The sequence below is a fragment of the Haemaphysalis longicornis genome, unplaced genomic scaffold (genome assembly GCF_048455015.1).
Source record: "Haemaphysalis longicornis isolate Haplotype H1 unplaced genomic scaffold, Haemaphysalis longicornis Haplotype H1 scaffold_1, whole genome shotgun sequence".
NCBI classification, from domain to species: Eukaryota; Metazoa; Arthropoda; class Arachnida; order Ixodida; family Ixodidae; genus Haemaphysalis; species Haemaphysalis longicornis.
The window spans coordinates 242,848,851-242,867,014 of record NW_027526203.1 but is presented as its reverse complement, the minus strand read 5'-3'; the positions used below and the strand labels follow the sequence as shown (position 1 = coordinate 242,867,014).

General features: G+C 46.4%; 1 protein-coding gene across 1 annotated transcript in view; it reads right to left on the bottom strand.

Moving 5' to 3' along the window:
- Positions 1-1,322: 1,322 nt before the first annotated feature.
- LOC144143398 (nose resistant to fluoxetine protein 6-like) overlaps positions 1,323-18,164 on the bottom strand; it is a 70,328-nt gene continuing 53,486 nt past the window's right edge. Inside the window, exons 14-15 of the mRNA XM_077675161.1 lie at positions 5,323-5,465; positions 1,323-1,609 (exon numbers count right to left, since the gene is read on the bottom strand). Coding sequence (XP_077531287.1) covers positions 1,406-1,609; positions 5,323-5,465 — 347 coding nt within the window. The 3' untranslated portion in view covers positions 1,323-1,405. The remainder of the gene's footprint in view (positions 1,610-5,322; positions 5,466-18,164) is intronic.

The following is an 18,164-nucleotide window of genomic DNA, read 5'->3' as shown; positions in this document are numbered from 1 at the left end:
AGAGGGTTCAAGGCTGGTCGACCACTCTCGACATGTCGTAGATACTCGAGTCACGGCGCGGGGGTTAAAAAGAAGGTCCCCGGGTAGTCCGAGTGGCGCTGGCTACCACCCCAAGTGCAGGAAAACAAAAAAAAATACCTTAACATAAATACCCGAGAAAGTGGTGGGGAAACATCCCCGCCGGTAGCGTAGTGGTCATCGCACCAGACCGGTATTCTGGATGTCGTGGGTTCGGATCCCAACCGGTGGGCGGGCATTTTTTCACCACTTTCTTTCTGACTCAAAAAATTCTTCATCTGTTTCTATGGCCTACCGCATTCCCCTCTGTGTTTTCCGAGGTTTTCTTGACTGCCAACCCTTATTCTTATATATATATATATATCAAGGCTGCAGTCGTCATTGCCAGTGCTATTCGGCTTTTTTCGAAATATATAATAGGGCCGAATGACGTGTGCTTGTCACGTTTCTTTGATTCATTGATAAATAAGCGAAAATATAAGTCGAGAAAAAATCCGCCGTTTTCCGGGAGCGGGACTCGAACCCACATCTCCGCATAACCGGTGCGGTGCGTTAACCAATTACGCTATCCCCACAGCGGCTTCTCTCTCGACTTTAAAGCGGGGGTTTATATTTACAAGAGCTCTGAGGCCGGTCAACTAGCGCCGCCCCTCGACTACCGCGGGAGACGTAGAACGTCTTCTTTCCCAGCGGCCGCCACGTAGAACGTGGTCGGAGGTCGGGGTTCCCTCGTCCCGTATCTCTCTGTTCTGCTATATATATATATATATATATATATATATATATAGAGAGAGAGAGAGAGAGAGAGAGAGAGAGGAATCTTTGGACAAGGTAGCCACCCCAGTTCGGTGTACTGTGCAATACTGCATACGTACTGGCATGCCTATAGCCAAGTTTTCCGCACGCAAGAACAAAGTACCCCCCCTCCCGCCAAAAAAAAACAAACAAAAAAAAACACAGACGCGTGTGCACACACAGGTGTGTGTTCTGACCTCAAGCCGCTTTCGCTGTCGCTGGTTCGCTTTGAGTATATTTTCCAGTATTCTTTATTTTCAGTGATTGATACACCAAGTTCGGGGGGCTGGCGTTGTCTAACGCGAACGGTACTTACAGGAGGATGTGTTCTTTCCACAAGTCCCTCTCTTTGGTGAGGAATTACAAATTAGGATGGAATTACGATGCTACGATAAATTACGGTCCTCTCGTTTTAACCATTACAAGAGAGACGGCTTCTGTTACAATGTTTGGCATCATTGGCGAATAAAAAAATGAATTCGGAAGAAACGAGTCACTTCAATGCCATTCGTATGCCTTTATTATTGCTTTAATGGAGGCTGTGACAATACTTTCTATTTGACAAAAAAACCCACAAAAAATACATGTATGCCTAGCTTTCGGTCGGACGGCTAGGCACTACTTCACATGCTGACTTCATAGTGCTTCCGTTCTCGGGAGCAGCAACTGGGGTCTGACAAGTTGGCTTCTTCTTGAAGAGAACTTTCTCCATCTGTTGTATTGGTCCTTCACAGATGATGTACAGCACAAAGGCCAAGGGGACACTTAGGCCAAATGTCCCGACTGAATTTCTCAGCTGCAAAAGCGTTTGAAAGGAAAATGTCGGTTTTTTTACGCTGCAATTTCATCCTGGCTTTACACAAACAACGCGTCCTCTGGGCCGAGATACGCACCAAATGGTCGTCCACTTGCATTACAAGAGAACAAAAACAGCGCCACTATAGAGGAAAAATGTAGAGGGATTCAGAGTCCCTGGCCTACTAATTCTGAACCTCCCGCGGTGGCTCAGTGGCTAAAGCCCGTTCTACATGGTGCGTTTTTCGTCTGCGAATTCGGTGGAACGAACATTCGCTCTTGCGAAGTTCGCAATGCCTGGAAATGTCGTCTACATGGCCTGCGAACGTCACGATGTTCGCATTTCAGAGGCACATTTTTTGCAGACGGAATTTTGCAGACTGAAGAACACAACAAGCTTTGCCGTGAGCAAAGCTTGTTGCGATTTAAAAAAAAAAAGTTTTATTTTACTTTCTGGGTAAGTTGTTTCTCTGCTTGGCAATAAATATGGGTTTATCTGCGGTTTCATACAACAATCGCCAATTATTTATCAATATACGCACACATAGCAAAGAAGACAAGCACACCAAGCAAGCCTTCGTTCGCTTGTTGTGCGCGCCTAGCACACCTTGGTTTACCTCAGCTAGTTCGTCTTGGGTTCTTCTGTACTTGTTTCCTACTGTTATGTCCGGCACTTGCGCAGATACTGATTAAGCATTCGATGAAAATGGCGCGCGACATTATGTTGTGAACGCGCATCCGTTTGTTTGAGTGTGCCCGAGCTTGCGGCCGCTCCATCTGGTTGCTAAGCGTGCAAGTGGTGATGCCGTGACGTTCACCTATCTGTGTTCCTATTGGGCGCAGGTCCGGCCCCTCTACGCCGCACGAGCCGCACGAGTGGCGTTCGCGGGGGATGCTCGGCCGTTCCAAATATTTGGCACTTTGCCGCAGCAACGAAAAAAGGTCGTTTTTTCGCACGAGCGGCGCCACATCTGCGAATTCGCAGGGAAAATCGCACCATGTAGAATGGGCTTAAGGCGTTGCACCGGCTAAGCACAATGTCGCGGGTTTGAATCCGGCCACTGTGGCTGAGATTTCGGCGCACGTTGAAGAACTACTAGTGGTAAAAAAAAAAAAAACCCGGAGCCCTCCACTACGGCACGCACCATAGCGAGGTGTAGCGTCGGAGCTTTAAACCCCCCAATCAATCAATACGTAACAAAGGCTTAAGCGTCTTGTCTTCACTGTGCTTTTAACAGCAAAGCTGTTTAGCAAATCGTTACAGTTTTGTTTCCGCAGTTAAAAGCACCAAGAAAATGCCGAGCGCTTGTGTGTGCGTGCCTTGCAGAGACCGGCCAGCGTTCCCAGCGCACGTTTGTCAAGCCAAGCATACCTACTTGGGGAGATTGGTCAAGATTGACAAAAAAGAAAAGAAAAAACTCCAGCGTCCCTCGCATCGTGGCAACACTTACTCGGAACGAGAAAGACTCCAGCATTCGCCGTAATCGTTGCTCGGAACCAGAAAGACACGTCATAGCCTACGCCCCTCCAAGGTGATGTCCAAAGATTATGACTTCCGAAAAATGCAGGAAGCTCACACCTATAGCAGCAATGATGGATTAAATGTCGTTGCGGCGGCGAAGAAGAAGCAAATCGGCTGCAATAGTAGACTTACACCGTCGTGACGTTTGTGAAGGTTGTGTACAGCTGCGCTACCTTCAAGTCTTACGCGTTAGTGTGAGCTTCCTTCATTTTTTATAGCCAGCTTCGGCTATGAGTAGCCAAATACACTAGTTTGTTTAATTGCTTTAAACTGCTATTCTTTTCGGCAAACTATAGATTTCAGATAATTGCCTAGTAATGCGTAGCCTTTTTCTGTCGCTTGCCTATGTGAGCTCTTTACAGTCAGATTTCGCTATAAGTTGCGGAAGACGTCTGGTTATTTTATTGAATTAAATTTTATTTTGCTTCTTTTCGCCAATGTTGTAGATTTATGCTATATAGTGATTAAAAAAAACTTGCGAATTGTGTTTTTCCGCAGATGCAAGGGGCTGGGTTAGTCCGTTTTCGCTATTTGTTTATTCCTATTTCCAACGCCTTTTCCGGGCTTTCTTAAGTTTAGTGTTCGTTTTATGTAGGAGATGTATAAGATTCATGTTGTTGATTTCGTCAGATCATGTTTGTAAAATTTTGAACTTCTCTTTTTGTAATTGTTGGTTTTTCAAAATTCTGTTCGACCAATTTTCTTCCCTTAGTTAAATGTGCGACTTCCGCCAGTTTTGCATTTTTGTGTAAATGCAGTGCGTTGCATGGTTGGCTCATTTTTGCTATTTTTATTCGTAATCAGAAAGTTCTTTTGCGGATGTTGTTTTTCTATTACTCGGTTTTTGGAGGAGGCGCACCGGATGTATGTTCTTGATTTCGTTAGACCATTTTGTAAAGCTTTCGATTTTTATGTTTTCCTTGTTTTTTTTTTGTTTTTCAAAATTCCTTTCGACCTATTGTCTCCATTTACTCTGCTGTAAAGATTAAATGTGTTACTTCTGCCAGTTTTGCATTTTTTTAGTGGAAATGCAGGGCGTTAGTTACATGGTCCTAGCTGTGGGTGTACTCCGCAAAGAATGCTACGCATTAAAATGGTCCAGGTTTAACGCTTCTAAACCAAGTCATCTGGAGCGAAAACAAGGACTGTGTACACAGTGTTCCGTGTGAAGGTTTGCCTTTGCTTGAAATTTCGCACCCTGCCGTCTAGCTATACGTACTGGATGAGTGCATTCATACTTTCGCTTGCGCTGAAGGTCACGCACAAACAGCCCAGGCGGCGGGCCGTGGATGGCCAGACGGAGGGACCAAGCATCGGCGAAGCTGATAGAAAAACAGCGCTTTCGTGTGCGTGCATCCACGCTTTCTCGAGTCTTCGTTCTTGTGCACTCACTCAGCGCAGTGTTGTAGTAGATCAGTAATTGAACGCTTTCCTAGCCACATAATTCGCTTGCTCCAAACCGCATGCACTGATGGCGTAGCCGGCGCTGGACGATAAGGCAAAGCAGCCTTTTCACCCTCGCCTATTTGTGTGATACCGCAGCAGCGGAGCTCTTGCGCGGCGGCGGCTGAAGGTTATTTTGACGCGATGAATGGACTTGAAAGATGTATTGTATTACAGGTTTTGTTCTAAAAATAAATTATTCCGACTCAGGGGAGTCAAAGCTCTTGTAGAGAAGCGAAGCAGAAGGCACTGAGGGCCTGTACCGCAACACTTACGATTTGCGCCACCTACAGGGGCTCCAGCACAGAAATTTCCCAGTGATCTGTCATTTACAGGAAAATAACTGCTTTGCTGAATTGTATAATTATATAGTTCACGGAAAGGAGTCTGGTGACGCACATTGCTGTCGTGTCATCTTTGCTGAAGGATGGCTTGGTTAGCAGTGTATTTGGATCCTGCGGCCGTTGTTTACTTCCTTCCTTTACCACTGAACACCACTCCTGGAGTTACCTGATGCACCGCAGTGCCACTTAATTTAGTCAAGGGCTACGGGGGGAAAGCTTTTAACGTAATTATTTTTGCATCTCCTGCTTCCCTCAAGTTCTTGCTTAAAGTCGTAGCCTTTCATAATATGTGCAGTGTCGTGGCAGACGCTTCTAAGAAAAAAAAGAAAAAAAGGGAATGCGGGGAAGATTGGAAAAAGGTCGCAGCCAATGGCAAAGTGGACTTTCGTTCGTCTTGCGCCATACCTGCAAAAACTCGTCTACGTTGATCGGCGTCTTGGTATTCGCCATTCGAAGCAGGTGAAGCAGTAGGTGCACCAGGTAGATGCCATACGTAAGCCGAGACACGGGGAGGAGAGCTTTCCATGCGAGCAATCTGTACAAAACACCTGTTGGAAAGTGGTGGAAAAAATTTAAACTAAATATGAGGACACATATAGGGGGACCAATGATAATAATGCCACGGCGACATAGTTGTAAGAAAGAAATTGCGGCATATGCGAATCCTTTTATTTTAATGAAGTATAATGGGACAAATTACATTTTTGCCGGGATTCTTTACTATTACCATATGGTACTTATCCAGGTACTTTGGGAGAAAAATAACTCATACATTTCGCAGTTAATGGCTAAAATTTTACAAAACACCTCGAAGGTGAAACAACCGTGAGTTGTTAAAATTAACCGCTTCGCTCAAACACACCTCGACACGAGAATAAGTCAGGAAGGTGTGTTAGTAGGTACGCATGGACGAGATTGTAGAAAAGTGGGAGGAACAGGTTCTAAGGTGGAAACGCTCGGTGCGGACACAAGACGCAAGATTTGCCGACCATGGGCGGAACGTCCGCCATCGGCGTACTTGTAAACCACGGCCAATAAACCATCACTCGCTTAGTTCAACGGACATGTTTGTACGGGAATTTTACGAACGGAGGACGAGATTCTTTCAGCTCATTTTTTTAATTTCTTATAGATACTGTGCTTCGTTAACCGAATTGTATGGAAAACTGGCACATTGAAGGTATGCTGAAGTGGTTTTGTCAAATCGGTACTTGTGGCTCTCTTGTGCATCGGAAGAGTTGAAGCTTGAGCTGGTTGGTACATAACTTTGAGGGTAAGGGGCAGCGCAACAAACGGGACAAACACACCAGTTTACTAACAACCAAATGATTTATTGCATTTGGGTGCCAGCTTTATACATGCTGGTCGAAACATGGAAAAAGAAGGAGGGGTGGGGGAGTAGAACAAGGGAGGCCGCTACAAATTCATTCCTAAAAACTTACAGCAATGGTGACCGGACACACGTGTAAAGTTTTCAGAAAGCGAATCTCTTTCTCAATGGCCGAGACTCTCGGTGTACTAACAGAATCTTCCCCGAACTGAACAATGTAAAACACCTTAGCTGCGAGGCGCGCCGTAGTATGAGGCTTCGGAATAAATTCGACCACCTCGGGATCTTTCCCGTGCGCCTACACTGTAAACGCAAACTAGCCGGAAATGGAGTTTTAATCAAGTAATGTGCCCTGAAAAGTACCTATAGCAAAAAATGTACTCCCTAGGCATGATCTAAAGAAGTGGACGAACCTCCATGGTAGAACCGTTGCCCATCCGGGTAGCAAAAGGGAGGATTTAGAACGACTTAACACCATTTGTGAGATGGCGTTCCGTTCCTTGTATACTACCACGTCCACAATAAACGCCCTATCTGAGGTAATCATCTCAAGCGGCGGCCGCGCGGCCGGAGCTTCAAGCCTCGCCTTGGGCCGTCGTTTTTTCTTATTTGTGAAGGACTAGTAGTGCCATTTGGTGGAAAGATTTTCATGTGCCCCTGTCACACGAGGAACGGCCGCAAACAGCATTTGGATACGGCGACAGGTGTGGACAGCTCGCTGGTAAGTGGTCTTTCATCAGTCGATGCGTTTGTCAAACGTTTGGATAGGGTTAACAGCGAAGTACCCGGGTACCCGTGCCGCTCACAGCTCGTACACGCACGGGCAAAGAAAAAAGCGCACACTCGTATTATTTTACTTGTTTGTGGGTTTTGGGGTATGCGTTCGCATTCTTTTGTAGGCCGGTTTGTAACAGGGCATTCGAGATAAAATCGTTTGTCGCGCGCGGCGTCGTTTCAAAGCAACGTGACGGTTACTTTGTGCTGGCGAAAATCAGCGCAGTCAGACGGAAGCGGGAAGGAAGGTAGAGAGATCGGGAAAGAGGGCGCTAATATATAAAGCAAAGCGTAATGCAAGACGAGAAATATAACACAACCCGCCTGCATTTCTCCGAACTTCAGGACAGAGCCGCACACGGGTACGTTGTCACAAACTCGAGCGTACGACGTCTAAAAGTACCGTATATTTTTTTTTTTCATTTTTCAACGTGACCTGAGCCACTTATCTTCTCATTGCCGCGCATGCAGACCTGATTGTGTCCCTGTGTTTGAGCGCACAGCCATCCTTTTGCGACATAAGAACCAGCGAACGCGAGAAATTGTAGAAGCCAGCCACATCAGAAAAGCTGGTTCCGAATGTATCAGTCATCCCTCTATCGCCCTGCTTAATCGAGAAGTCGCATTTCGGTGCTTCTTCTGGGAATGCGTGTTGGGTGTGGGAGGGGGGTCTTAATCCATGTATGATGCGGTTATCTTTGCTGATTTTTCGCCTTTCCTGCGCCTCAAAGTTCGTTTTGTGGTTTTGTTGTTATGTTTTTTTAGTATTTCCGGCTGAGTGCGCCGAGAACTGTGACGCATTGGGGGCGCGGCAATTGGGCGCTTGGGCATATAAAGCTTTGAATTGTGCAATAATAAACTAGTTGCGAGTGTGCGCTTGTGCCGTCTTCATGTGTTCTTGTCCTCGTTAATTTGCGCGCAGTTTATTTTTCGCAATGCATAATTACCAACTCGCCCAACTCGCAACCCTTTTACAGATCCTATACTCCGTAAAAATGAGTTGCCTGTCCTTTTAGGTACGGCAAAATCTCGCGCAGCGCATCATTCTGCCAGGGGGCCATATCCTAATGTCAATGCACACACTATGAAAGCAGCTTGCACTTAATGCGTCACATTGTCTGCTGATAAGCATTTTAGATTCGCCCCTCTCATCATCATTCACTTCGTGGAGATGGCGGGATTTTCTTTCATAGCTTGTTGTCACTGCAGTAATTAATAACAGAATCAGTCCTACAAATCACAGAAACGGTTCGTTTCACGTTGAAAATACTCACAGTAACACACTTTGCACCACACGGAGGAACAATCGGTTGCAGTGATGAGGCATAAGGGTAATTTGTTGTTAAAGGGTCATTGAAGACAACCAGCAAGTTGATTTCAAACGGAAGTCGGACCTCCACATAGCCATTTCAGCATTGATTTAGTGCCAAGATGCCTTAAGTGCTGAGAAATCGCTGTTCAACTGCTCATCAAACGTGACGCAAACACGACTGCAGTCGCTGTTTGCATCAGCATAAACCGGAAGCAAGTGAAGCAGTGGTGATTAATAGCAGTATACAAGCAACTGAATACAACATTACCACGTACCAAGCAGTTTGGTCAGTTCCGGTCAAATCGCTCATGCTTCCCCAAACTCCCCTGTCATTTGCCGTTCGAGACCACTAAGCAAAATGTTTCTCCATTGGACCTGTGATCTGTATTTACGCTTCACTGAAGAAAAACATTGGCCTTTTGAGGCCCCGCAAGTTTTGGCGTCGAACTATTTTCTCATGCGTAGCTCGCATGCTCCCTTGGAAAGCGGTACTGCCACCCCAAGTATGGACGAGTAGCACCATCCAGCGGCAGCCAAGAAAGAAGTTGTGCGCGTCAGGCCACTTAAGCCCTTCCGGTGAAAACGTGTTTTTGCTAGTTCCAGCCTTATTTTTAAAAAAATGCCAGGTGTAAGAGGGGTATAATAGTGTTCTCCGTGAGCTAATCTATCAACCTAGAGAGACTTGCATTTTAACTACACTGTCATTTAAAGTTGTGCTCGAGTATATTGTGCGGAAGTAATCTTTTTTATTGCTGCAAAAGCCACGATGGTTAATGTACTGGCACTTGGTTTTATGAAGCCTTTGCATTCCTAATTTAAGTACTGAATATTCGCAGGGAACCTGGCATAACAATTTTATTACTGTACCGAATTATTAAGTTCATTTAACCATAGTGTCTGTTTTGAATTTTACATGTGGGTCATTTTTTTTTTCTTTTTTGCTTTTTCAGGTAGATGTTCCTTTGACTCCCTGCCTGCATTCCGCGAACGGGGAAATTAGCCTCCGCATCGATGGCCAGAGTGTCTTGACTGCATCATCTTTACTGGGAGGACTGTGTAGTCTGTTTGCATCGTTCTGGGTTTTCAACATTCAATATCCCAAGAAGGCACACAGAGCTCTAACGTTTGTGGAACATGCCTTTTTGGACCTTGCCAGCACCAAACCACGTGTGAAGGATTTAGAACTAATTAACTTTTATCGCATCAATATCCCTCACCAATATTTTATTTGTTTTCAATCCTGTAATCATTGGATAGTAGTTTAAAGAATTTCGTATTATGTTTCTGACGTTTTCTTTTTTTTTACTGAACAAGGGTTATTTGATGGGCCCTTCAGTATGCTGATAATACAGCTATCTTTTAGTGAAGCAATAATATTAACCAACTAATATAACTTGAAACAATTATCTAAATAATGTTGGCAACTGGTGCCAAATGAATCAACTTAAAATTATCGGAAAAACACGAATTACATGGCTTTTTCGTCTCACTCTGAAGAAGCTATCGCAAAACCACGCATTCTGTTCTATATCCTTGCAATTAACCCCTCAGACTGGGTCACTTTTCTTGGCGCATTTGTGTCTTTATCAAAACGCACTGGTATTTTCCGCAGCATATTTCTCGTTCTTTATATTACTCATTTATCCATAGCCATCTCATTGCTGTCTGTCTCCTACATCATTTATCTCTTGTGCCTTTACCATCTACAAAATGCTCGTTACCTTTCAATATCAAATCGTTACACAGCTCTCGCTCATTTCACCACCAATTGAAAAATTTTTTTGTTGTTGTAAACCACTGCAACCATTTTTTTCACTTTGTGTACTGAGTACTGATGCGCACTGATAAGTACTCACGCGTTCTCAATCCTCTAGTATTATATAATGATGTCACTTACATGCCGTTGTGTTTGTGCCTATATGTTTTTCGCGTATTTCCAGTTCTTGTAGTAATATTGTTTCTACAGTTTGTTCAACTAGCACAGAGATCGCTCATTTCACCACCAACTGAAATTTTTTTGTTGTTGTAAACCACTGCAACCATTTTTTTCACTTTCTGTACTGAGTGCTGATGCGTTCTGATAAGTTCTGATAAGTACTGACGCGTTCCCAACCCGCTATTATTATATAATGATTTCACTTACCATGTGGTTGTGTTTGCGCCTATCTTTGTTTTTCGCGTATTTCCAGTTCTTGTAGTAATATTAATTCTACGGTTTGTTCAACTAGCATTCTATTGCTGTCTTCCATTCCTAACTGGCGTGTTTTTAGCAATTTACCATTTTTGCTTTCTTATAGGAGGTCACCCAAAGTTTTTATTTCGGAGCCTCCTTGTGTACACCATGTACCATGTAAACTTGTATGCGAAAGTTCGTTTGAAATAAACCTGAAACCGAGAAAAACCGTGTGAAATCAGTACTCCCGCAGGAAACTAGACACTCTCCCTTGTGGCCTTGAAAAAACTCCTTTCGGAAGGCCTACAAAACCGCCCCAACTTTGCAAAACTCCATTCAAAAGAAATATATGCTTCCCTTGAACCTCCTAAAAACTCCCCTCGCGAGGCCTACAAAACGTAAAACTCCATGTAAAAGAAGTAAATGCTTCCCTTGAACCTCCTCAAAACGCCCCTAAAATAACATAAGCACTTCCCAAGGGAGCCATAATAGGCTCCTATTCAACCGCCTAAAAAGTCCATAAACATCACTTAAAAACGCCTTGAGGAAGTAAAGAATACTCCATTTTGATCTCCTTAAATTCTCCCTAACATTTCTTAACACTCCCTAACTACCTCCTTTCTATCACCTAAAAACACCCTGTTTTGAGGAGGTAAACAAAATCTCCCTGTTCCATGTAGTAAAAAAACTCCTACAAGGAGGATCACTAGAGGACAGGCGAAAAAGAACCTCTAGGGAGTATATGGGTGGAAAAAAAGTTTAGAGTGTAATGTCGACACATTCGTGTTTCAGTTTTCTGCTTACATTCGCAAAATGGCCGCCGCGCCGGGAATCGAACCCGCGTACTGGAGATCGGCAGAGAAACACCTTACTGAACCACTCCGGCGTGCTTTCCCACCAAATCTGATGCCGGCACCAACTTTGGGCCGTGTAATTAAAACAGGGGGTGAAGAAATAACGCCAGTGTCTCAGAAATCAAGGTAGACATTGGTTATGAACAGAAACCAACTTAATAAAACCCAGTATAGAGGGTCTAATCATATCAATTTTCCAACTACTTTTCGGTATTCCCGTGGTTCTGTCTCCGCTGAAAGCTCCGTGTGGCAAACGACGGAGGGCGCAAGCGGCCATGTTAAAAATTACTCTAAAATATGCACGGATGTTCTCGCAGAAAACAGTCACGTACGATTGCTCGGCGTGGCTCTAGAGTCAAGTGGGGGAACCGAACTCACAATTTCAAAAAAAGAGAGAAAATGTTTAAACTATTTCCTACATTATATTAAGTTTAACCATGAGAAGGGCAGGAAAGAAAAATGAAACGGTAACACTCATTCAGCCACTGATTATGAGCCGGATTTTGTAGACCCTACCGCACCAAAAATGTACCCGCAACGAAAAAATAAAAGATACACCATTATCGGACAGCAGTGAGGCAGTCCTCAACCTCGCAATATTGACCATGAGACTAACTCACAATCGGTGGACCATCGGTGTGACAGAATGGTAAGCCAGAGATGGGTCTAGAAGAATTGGAAGGACATTTACCCAATGGAGGGCTGAAATAACATTCGGAGGGAAAGAATGAACTCGGGCAGCGCAGGACGAGAGCGGTGAATGTCAACGAGAGGTCTTCGTATTGCAGTCGACCTAAATATGATATTGATGGTGACGGCGATAAAGAGGCCCTGAAATTGTGTGTTCCTAACAGTTTCGAAGGAACCAGAAAAACCACTCTCCTAGCACCAAGAGAACGGCTGGAAAAACAAAATCGGGATGGGCCATCGTATGAAACACAGGCACCACCTCTAAAAAAAAAAAAAAAAAAAGAGGGCGCGGAATGGTGGACACGTCACCGGTCCAGCGACTCCGTATACAAAATCTTCTGAACCAAAAACAGGGATGCAAACATACACAAGAGCAGGCTATACGGCAGGATCAAATTCATTTGAGTAAAGTTACAACATCCTAAGACCACAGTATACACCGACTCCGGCATTTACGAAAGTAGCAGGCAGAAATCGTCATAGTTGAGAACTAAGGCAATTCTGTGACTGCATGGCCCTTCTACGTACATGAACAAAGAAACGGAAGTTGGAGACATCCTCTTCGCAATTCCACTAGTGGAAGTATCGAACAGAAACGTAAACATCATTAGAGACTCTCAAGGGGCGTTAGACCGTTTTCTGCAGGAAGTATAAATAAACGCTTCGGTAAGACACTCCCTTCCACAATTCAGAAATTTAATGACGTCACCTGGACACAAGTGTCTGGAACAGGACGAGTCTCCTTGCGACCACGACTACCTCACTCACCTGCAAGAAAAGCGCTAACTTCTCTTCCTACGGCTAAGAGCTCGATTTTTCCCCTTGCTTCAAGTGCACCCTAATGCCGAAGACTCGCAAACACTGTCGAGGATAAACCGATAGAAGTATATTCAACTCTATGTGGGGGAAGATTTTCGGTGAGAGCATCACATATTAACTTAAAACTCTGCTAAAATCGAGAAAACATCCGCCCTCCTCCAAGAAACCTAAAGCATATAATTAGAAATATTTGTCAAGGTGCACAAAACATAGCCATGTCCAAGAATAGGCTCAAGGGGGAACAACACAAACATTAAATATTTCACTTCTATGGAGACATGGGAGACAGCTTTGAACAGCTCGTTACCTCCAGATCAGCGCCAGTTGATGAGAGGACAAGAGAAGGAGCTGCTGCATCCGGCTCCCTAGACTTCAGGTTCCACCATTGAGCTCCTGACCAACCCTGTACCCCCTTTTCCAAAACCCCAACTATTTCTTCCCTGACAAAGATCTCCACTCTCTCTCTCTTTTCTCAAATAGAAAAATGTACAGTCCTTGCTTACACGACAGAGAATAAACACTTTGAAAAACTGACGCTGACACCTTCTCGTTCAAACTGACCTACACCCTGCAGCCGCAACCTTTCACGCTTACATGATGAGACGCAGAAGCACAGAGGGCCTTTGTCTCTCATGTGACACGGCGAATAAAAACCCTCGCTCTCAGTGTTTCTTTCCTCGCTGACCTTCAGTGCTCGTAAATACAGCAACTGCGTTCGAGAACGCTCCCTGGGAGTCGAAGTAACGCTATCGCGTCTTACATCTTAAGACCCAAACGTAGATGTCATCTGCAACTTTTTGTTGCTCGTTGACGTCGCCGCCGAATAAATTTTGCAAATGGCTGGTGACTTGCACCATCTAGTGCTCACGACACAATTACGTCTTGATTTCTATAATCTAACCACACGTGGCAAATGCACCGGCCGCTGCTGGGTAAATCTGTATGCTTTAAGACACAAGAAGAGCTTGTCCCAGATCCACGCAATTACGCACGCAGTTACACCTTAATAGGTGTAACAAGATCATGTAGGCTGTTCGATTAATAAAAATATGTTAAGGTTCATGCGTTGTGCAATCTACAGAACTTCCTCGTCGCACCGGGTATAAAAATACAAAACAGCTCGCTCACACTGCACACGGAGTTTCCTGAGAACGGATAAAATATTCTGGAAAGTGATTCTTGCTTGCTTGATTTCTTCCTTGATTGCTTGCTTGGCTACTCATTGAGCCGGTTGTGTTGTGTTTCCGTTTATTTAATAGTTTCAAGGCTTAGTACGGTCCTTTTTACATTTTATGCGCTGGGCGGCTTTCCCCGAGAAAGGTATTTGAATGATATAATTTACCTTATTACTGTGAAGCCGTATATGTGTAGCCCCCCCAGTTTTCATTCCAGTGAAGCCGCTTTAATCGGCGCCGCTCCGGGGCTCCTGCTCATCACCTCCGACCGTTCTAATCATAATTGTTTTTCCCCTCGCCACAGTGGATGACTCTTTCACAAGTTGCACAATCGCCGTACAACGGCGGTAGCGCCGTTATCAGATGATTGCAGAGAATACATAGAAACGCGAACGGGCGTAAAAACGACCGAAAGCCGCCGCCGCCGTTGCCGCCTCAAATCCCGCTTCGCCCACGCAGTAGCGATACCCTCCCGGTCGACGACCTACTTGCCCGGTTGCACCGCCGGCGAGAGCCCATAATTCTTGTTCAGTTTAAAAGGCTTCCCGAGGGACATTTTCGCCGGTGTATCTCACGCCTAAGCATGCGCCCATCACTGTTTCCCGGTTTATGCGGGGACGAGTTTGGCGTGGAAGAGTGGGGCGTGAACACACAGCTGCGCTTCATGACGCTACCGATGAGATGACCGTTTTGCTGGTGGGAGAGTTAAACATGGAAGTCTCATGGCTCAATTCGCCCTGTCAGCTGTCCTCCGTAGTCGAGCGGTTCGGGTCTGGGCTGGCGTGTTACACAGACAGTAAGATACCCACGACGGGGTAGGGAAACGGACAGCCCTATGTTTGTCCGCTAGAATAAAGCTCGAGGCCCTACAGGTTTAGCTCACTATGGGGCAGACGCTTATCGTTCGCTTGGAGGAAGAGGGGGAATTGAATAATGTCGGCCCGAACATAAGCACGAGAAGGCGCGAAAACAACGGAAAGCTGCTACCTCCGTGGTTTTCGCCTCAAGTTCCACCTCGTCGAGTGGCTGCAAATTCCTCCAGGATGAACGAGAACTTGTCCTTGAAACGCCGACGTGGGCCAATGTTACTGTTTAACTTAAAGGGCTTTAAGAGCTACATTTTCGATGGTTTCTTTCACTTCTAAGCACGCTCACATAACCAGTTGCCGGTGTGCACGGGTTGGAAGGCGGGGGTGGGCGTGCACGGGAAGTTGCAGGTTTCATACGCTTATTGATGACATGCCCCGTTGTGCTGGAGGAAGGTTTAAACGTGAACGTCAAACGGCCCAATGCTACCTGTCGGGTGTCGTCTCAGTAGTCAATCGGATTGGTTTGGTGTGCTACACAATCAGTGAGATACCTACGACGTGCAAGTGAAACAGACTGCTACATGTTTGTCCGCGAGACTAAAGCTCGTGTCCTTCCAAGTTTCGTTCATGTAATTGGCTAGGAAGTATTCTTAATAGCAAATAATAAACAAACGTGTTTTGTTTCGTGCCCTCGGTGGACCGCGTCCAGCTTCGCAGGTCATCCTTCTTCACAGAGTGGAAAGGCACTAATTTTTTTTATGGGCAACATCTCAAATGGAAATTAGTAGATCCTTGCCCAAGAGACCGAGTTAAACAGTTTGATGTCCGCTTACCCCTCGGTGCGCTTTCCTCAAGCCAAAGAAGATAAGGTACTGCTACTTGTAGTTTCGCGCCCTATGCTCCTTGCCCCTATTTCTACTGCTGTATCGCGCTGAATTAGGACTTAAACAGAAAGTGAACAACACACAGACAGGACGATGCGCGAACTAACAACTGATTTAATTCTTCACAACACACACTAACATACAGAAAGCATCTCTGTACAAAATATAAATGATATGAATGTAATAAAAATAAGGGGCAAACCCATCATAACCCCTCTCCTCTCAGCCCCTCGGCGCGTGCGTCAATATCTCGACCATTGTGAGGGTTACTGACGCCATGCTTGTAAAATCATCTGTTTTCATAATGCGAAGGCTTCCGAAATCTCCCTTTCGATCTTTTTATTTGCGCTGCCGATTACACTTGTCTTAGAAAAATCTGGAACGCGGGGCACCGGCGGTAATGATGGCAATGATCAGCAAGCCTCCGTGAGTTTCAGGGCTCCACGGCAATTAAGCATGTCGTCAGTGACCCTCACAGATAGCGAGGTCGACATGGTCATGCATGGGCAGAGGAGCTGAGTGGAGAGGAGTTGGGATGGGTTTACACCTTCTTGCAATCACATTCATATAATTTAGATTTTGTACCAGAGGCGCTGCTTTACCCGCCACGCCGAGGGGCTGCCGCTGTGATTAGATCACTGCTCGCCGGCTCGCCGGTGTTGGGACCGGGCGGGGGGCACCCGATCCGAGCTCCGTGGCCTCCGACATACGAGTGGTAGCGTGTATGATGCGAGCGGCCAGCCGCTGTTGCAGCCGTGAAGAAGTCCAAAAGCCGTAGGCCAACGTAACTGTTTACTTCATAGCGAGAGGTGAGCCGAAGGCAAAAAAAACAATGCCCCGACGGGCGAGGTTACAATACAGGACTCGAGCACAGCGACAGCATGAATTCGCTGCTCAAACAGGAATGAATTACAGCGCTTGGGCGGCTTCTATTTATACCCAAAAGCCGTAACGGTCAAAACGCCAACAAGCGGCAACACGCCACGAACGTCACAGACACACACAACGCTCTTTCCAGAGTTCGTGACAGTCGGTAGCCTCGGCGCACGTTGAGTCCGAGAGAGGGGAAAGAGGAGGACTCCGCTGAGATCGCGGGGCCTCTGTGTCCTTGAACAAGTCTCGACGTGCCGCTGGCAACCGCCGGAGTTTGAAGCGCGTTGAAACGTGCCCCGCCCGGCCGGCAACCGTCCAAGTTTGAAACGCGTTGAAAGCGAGGCGTCTGGCCCGGCTTGTCGAAACTTGAATGAACATGCTGGCGCCTGACGGCTGAAAGGCGCACGCAGTGGCTTCGCCGCACAGCCGAGGAGTGATGCGGGAAGGTACGGCGGCGCTGGCCGATTCGTAACACCGGCCAGCGAGAATGGTTGTAAAGGGTCCCTAAACAGGGTAGCGAAGGCTGTAAGGCCTGGATCTTTCTCCCTTTCATCGCGCCTCAAAGTTCTGTGGATGCTACGAGCTGATAAGCAAGGAGCAAAACAACGTAGAGGCACTTGTCAGGGCTCTTGCGCTCCGAGGTACGCGCCGCCATTGGCTCTGCTCGGTGGTCATCTGGCTTTTCCTTTTAGCGGACGGCGCGCATGCTCCGCGTACTAGTGACTGCGCGGCACTGCTTTTCGCGTCGGCCATGCAGCATAGGGGAAACGAGTGTTTGAAGGTCAGATAGGGGGGCCGCAAAACAACATGCTGGCTCATGTCAATAACTGAAGATTTTCACCTACGACTAGCGGTCCACTTGCGTTTCTTGCATGTGACGCTGTCGCGGCGAACTAATGCCGGGTCACGCAGAAAAGATTAGCACCGGCGCAGTTATTTGTTCACCGTTTTATGAAATTGCGCCGACGACGATCCCCAGATCCCCAGCGCCGTCTTGTGTCCCCTCTTCCTCGTCGTCGTGTTGTCAAGCGCTGTTTAAGGTGGACGATCCCCAGCACAATCTTTCACCCAATTATCACCCCCTCTCACGCATTTGTAAAGTGGTTTTGAGCAATAGTCCGAATCTGGTGAGCGGCGACGAGTATTAGCTGAGGCGCTGTGCCCCGATCCGCGCGCGGTCCTTGTCCACCGTGCAGGCAGATGCTTGCCGCGGTCGCGCGCGTAGCATTTGCGCCTGCAGAAGACGCTCCGTCTTTTTCAGCGTTATTCATATCTTGTAAACGACGCGCTATATCAACAAACCGAGCTGAGCTCGTGTGACGGACGGTGATGATCGGCATTCGTCCCTATAAAGATACGTCATGCCGGAGTATCGCTCTCTTAGACGCCACCCGAACCGCCTAAACCATGGCGGCTTTCCGGAGAGCCGGAAACGCTGCCTGGCTGCAGCGTTTGATGGAACCAGCCAATAGCGGCGCTGTAGTATTAAGTGCCAGCTGCGTCAGAGAGGCTACGTCAGAGGCAAAAAGCTACGTCAAAGCACCATTGAATGGT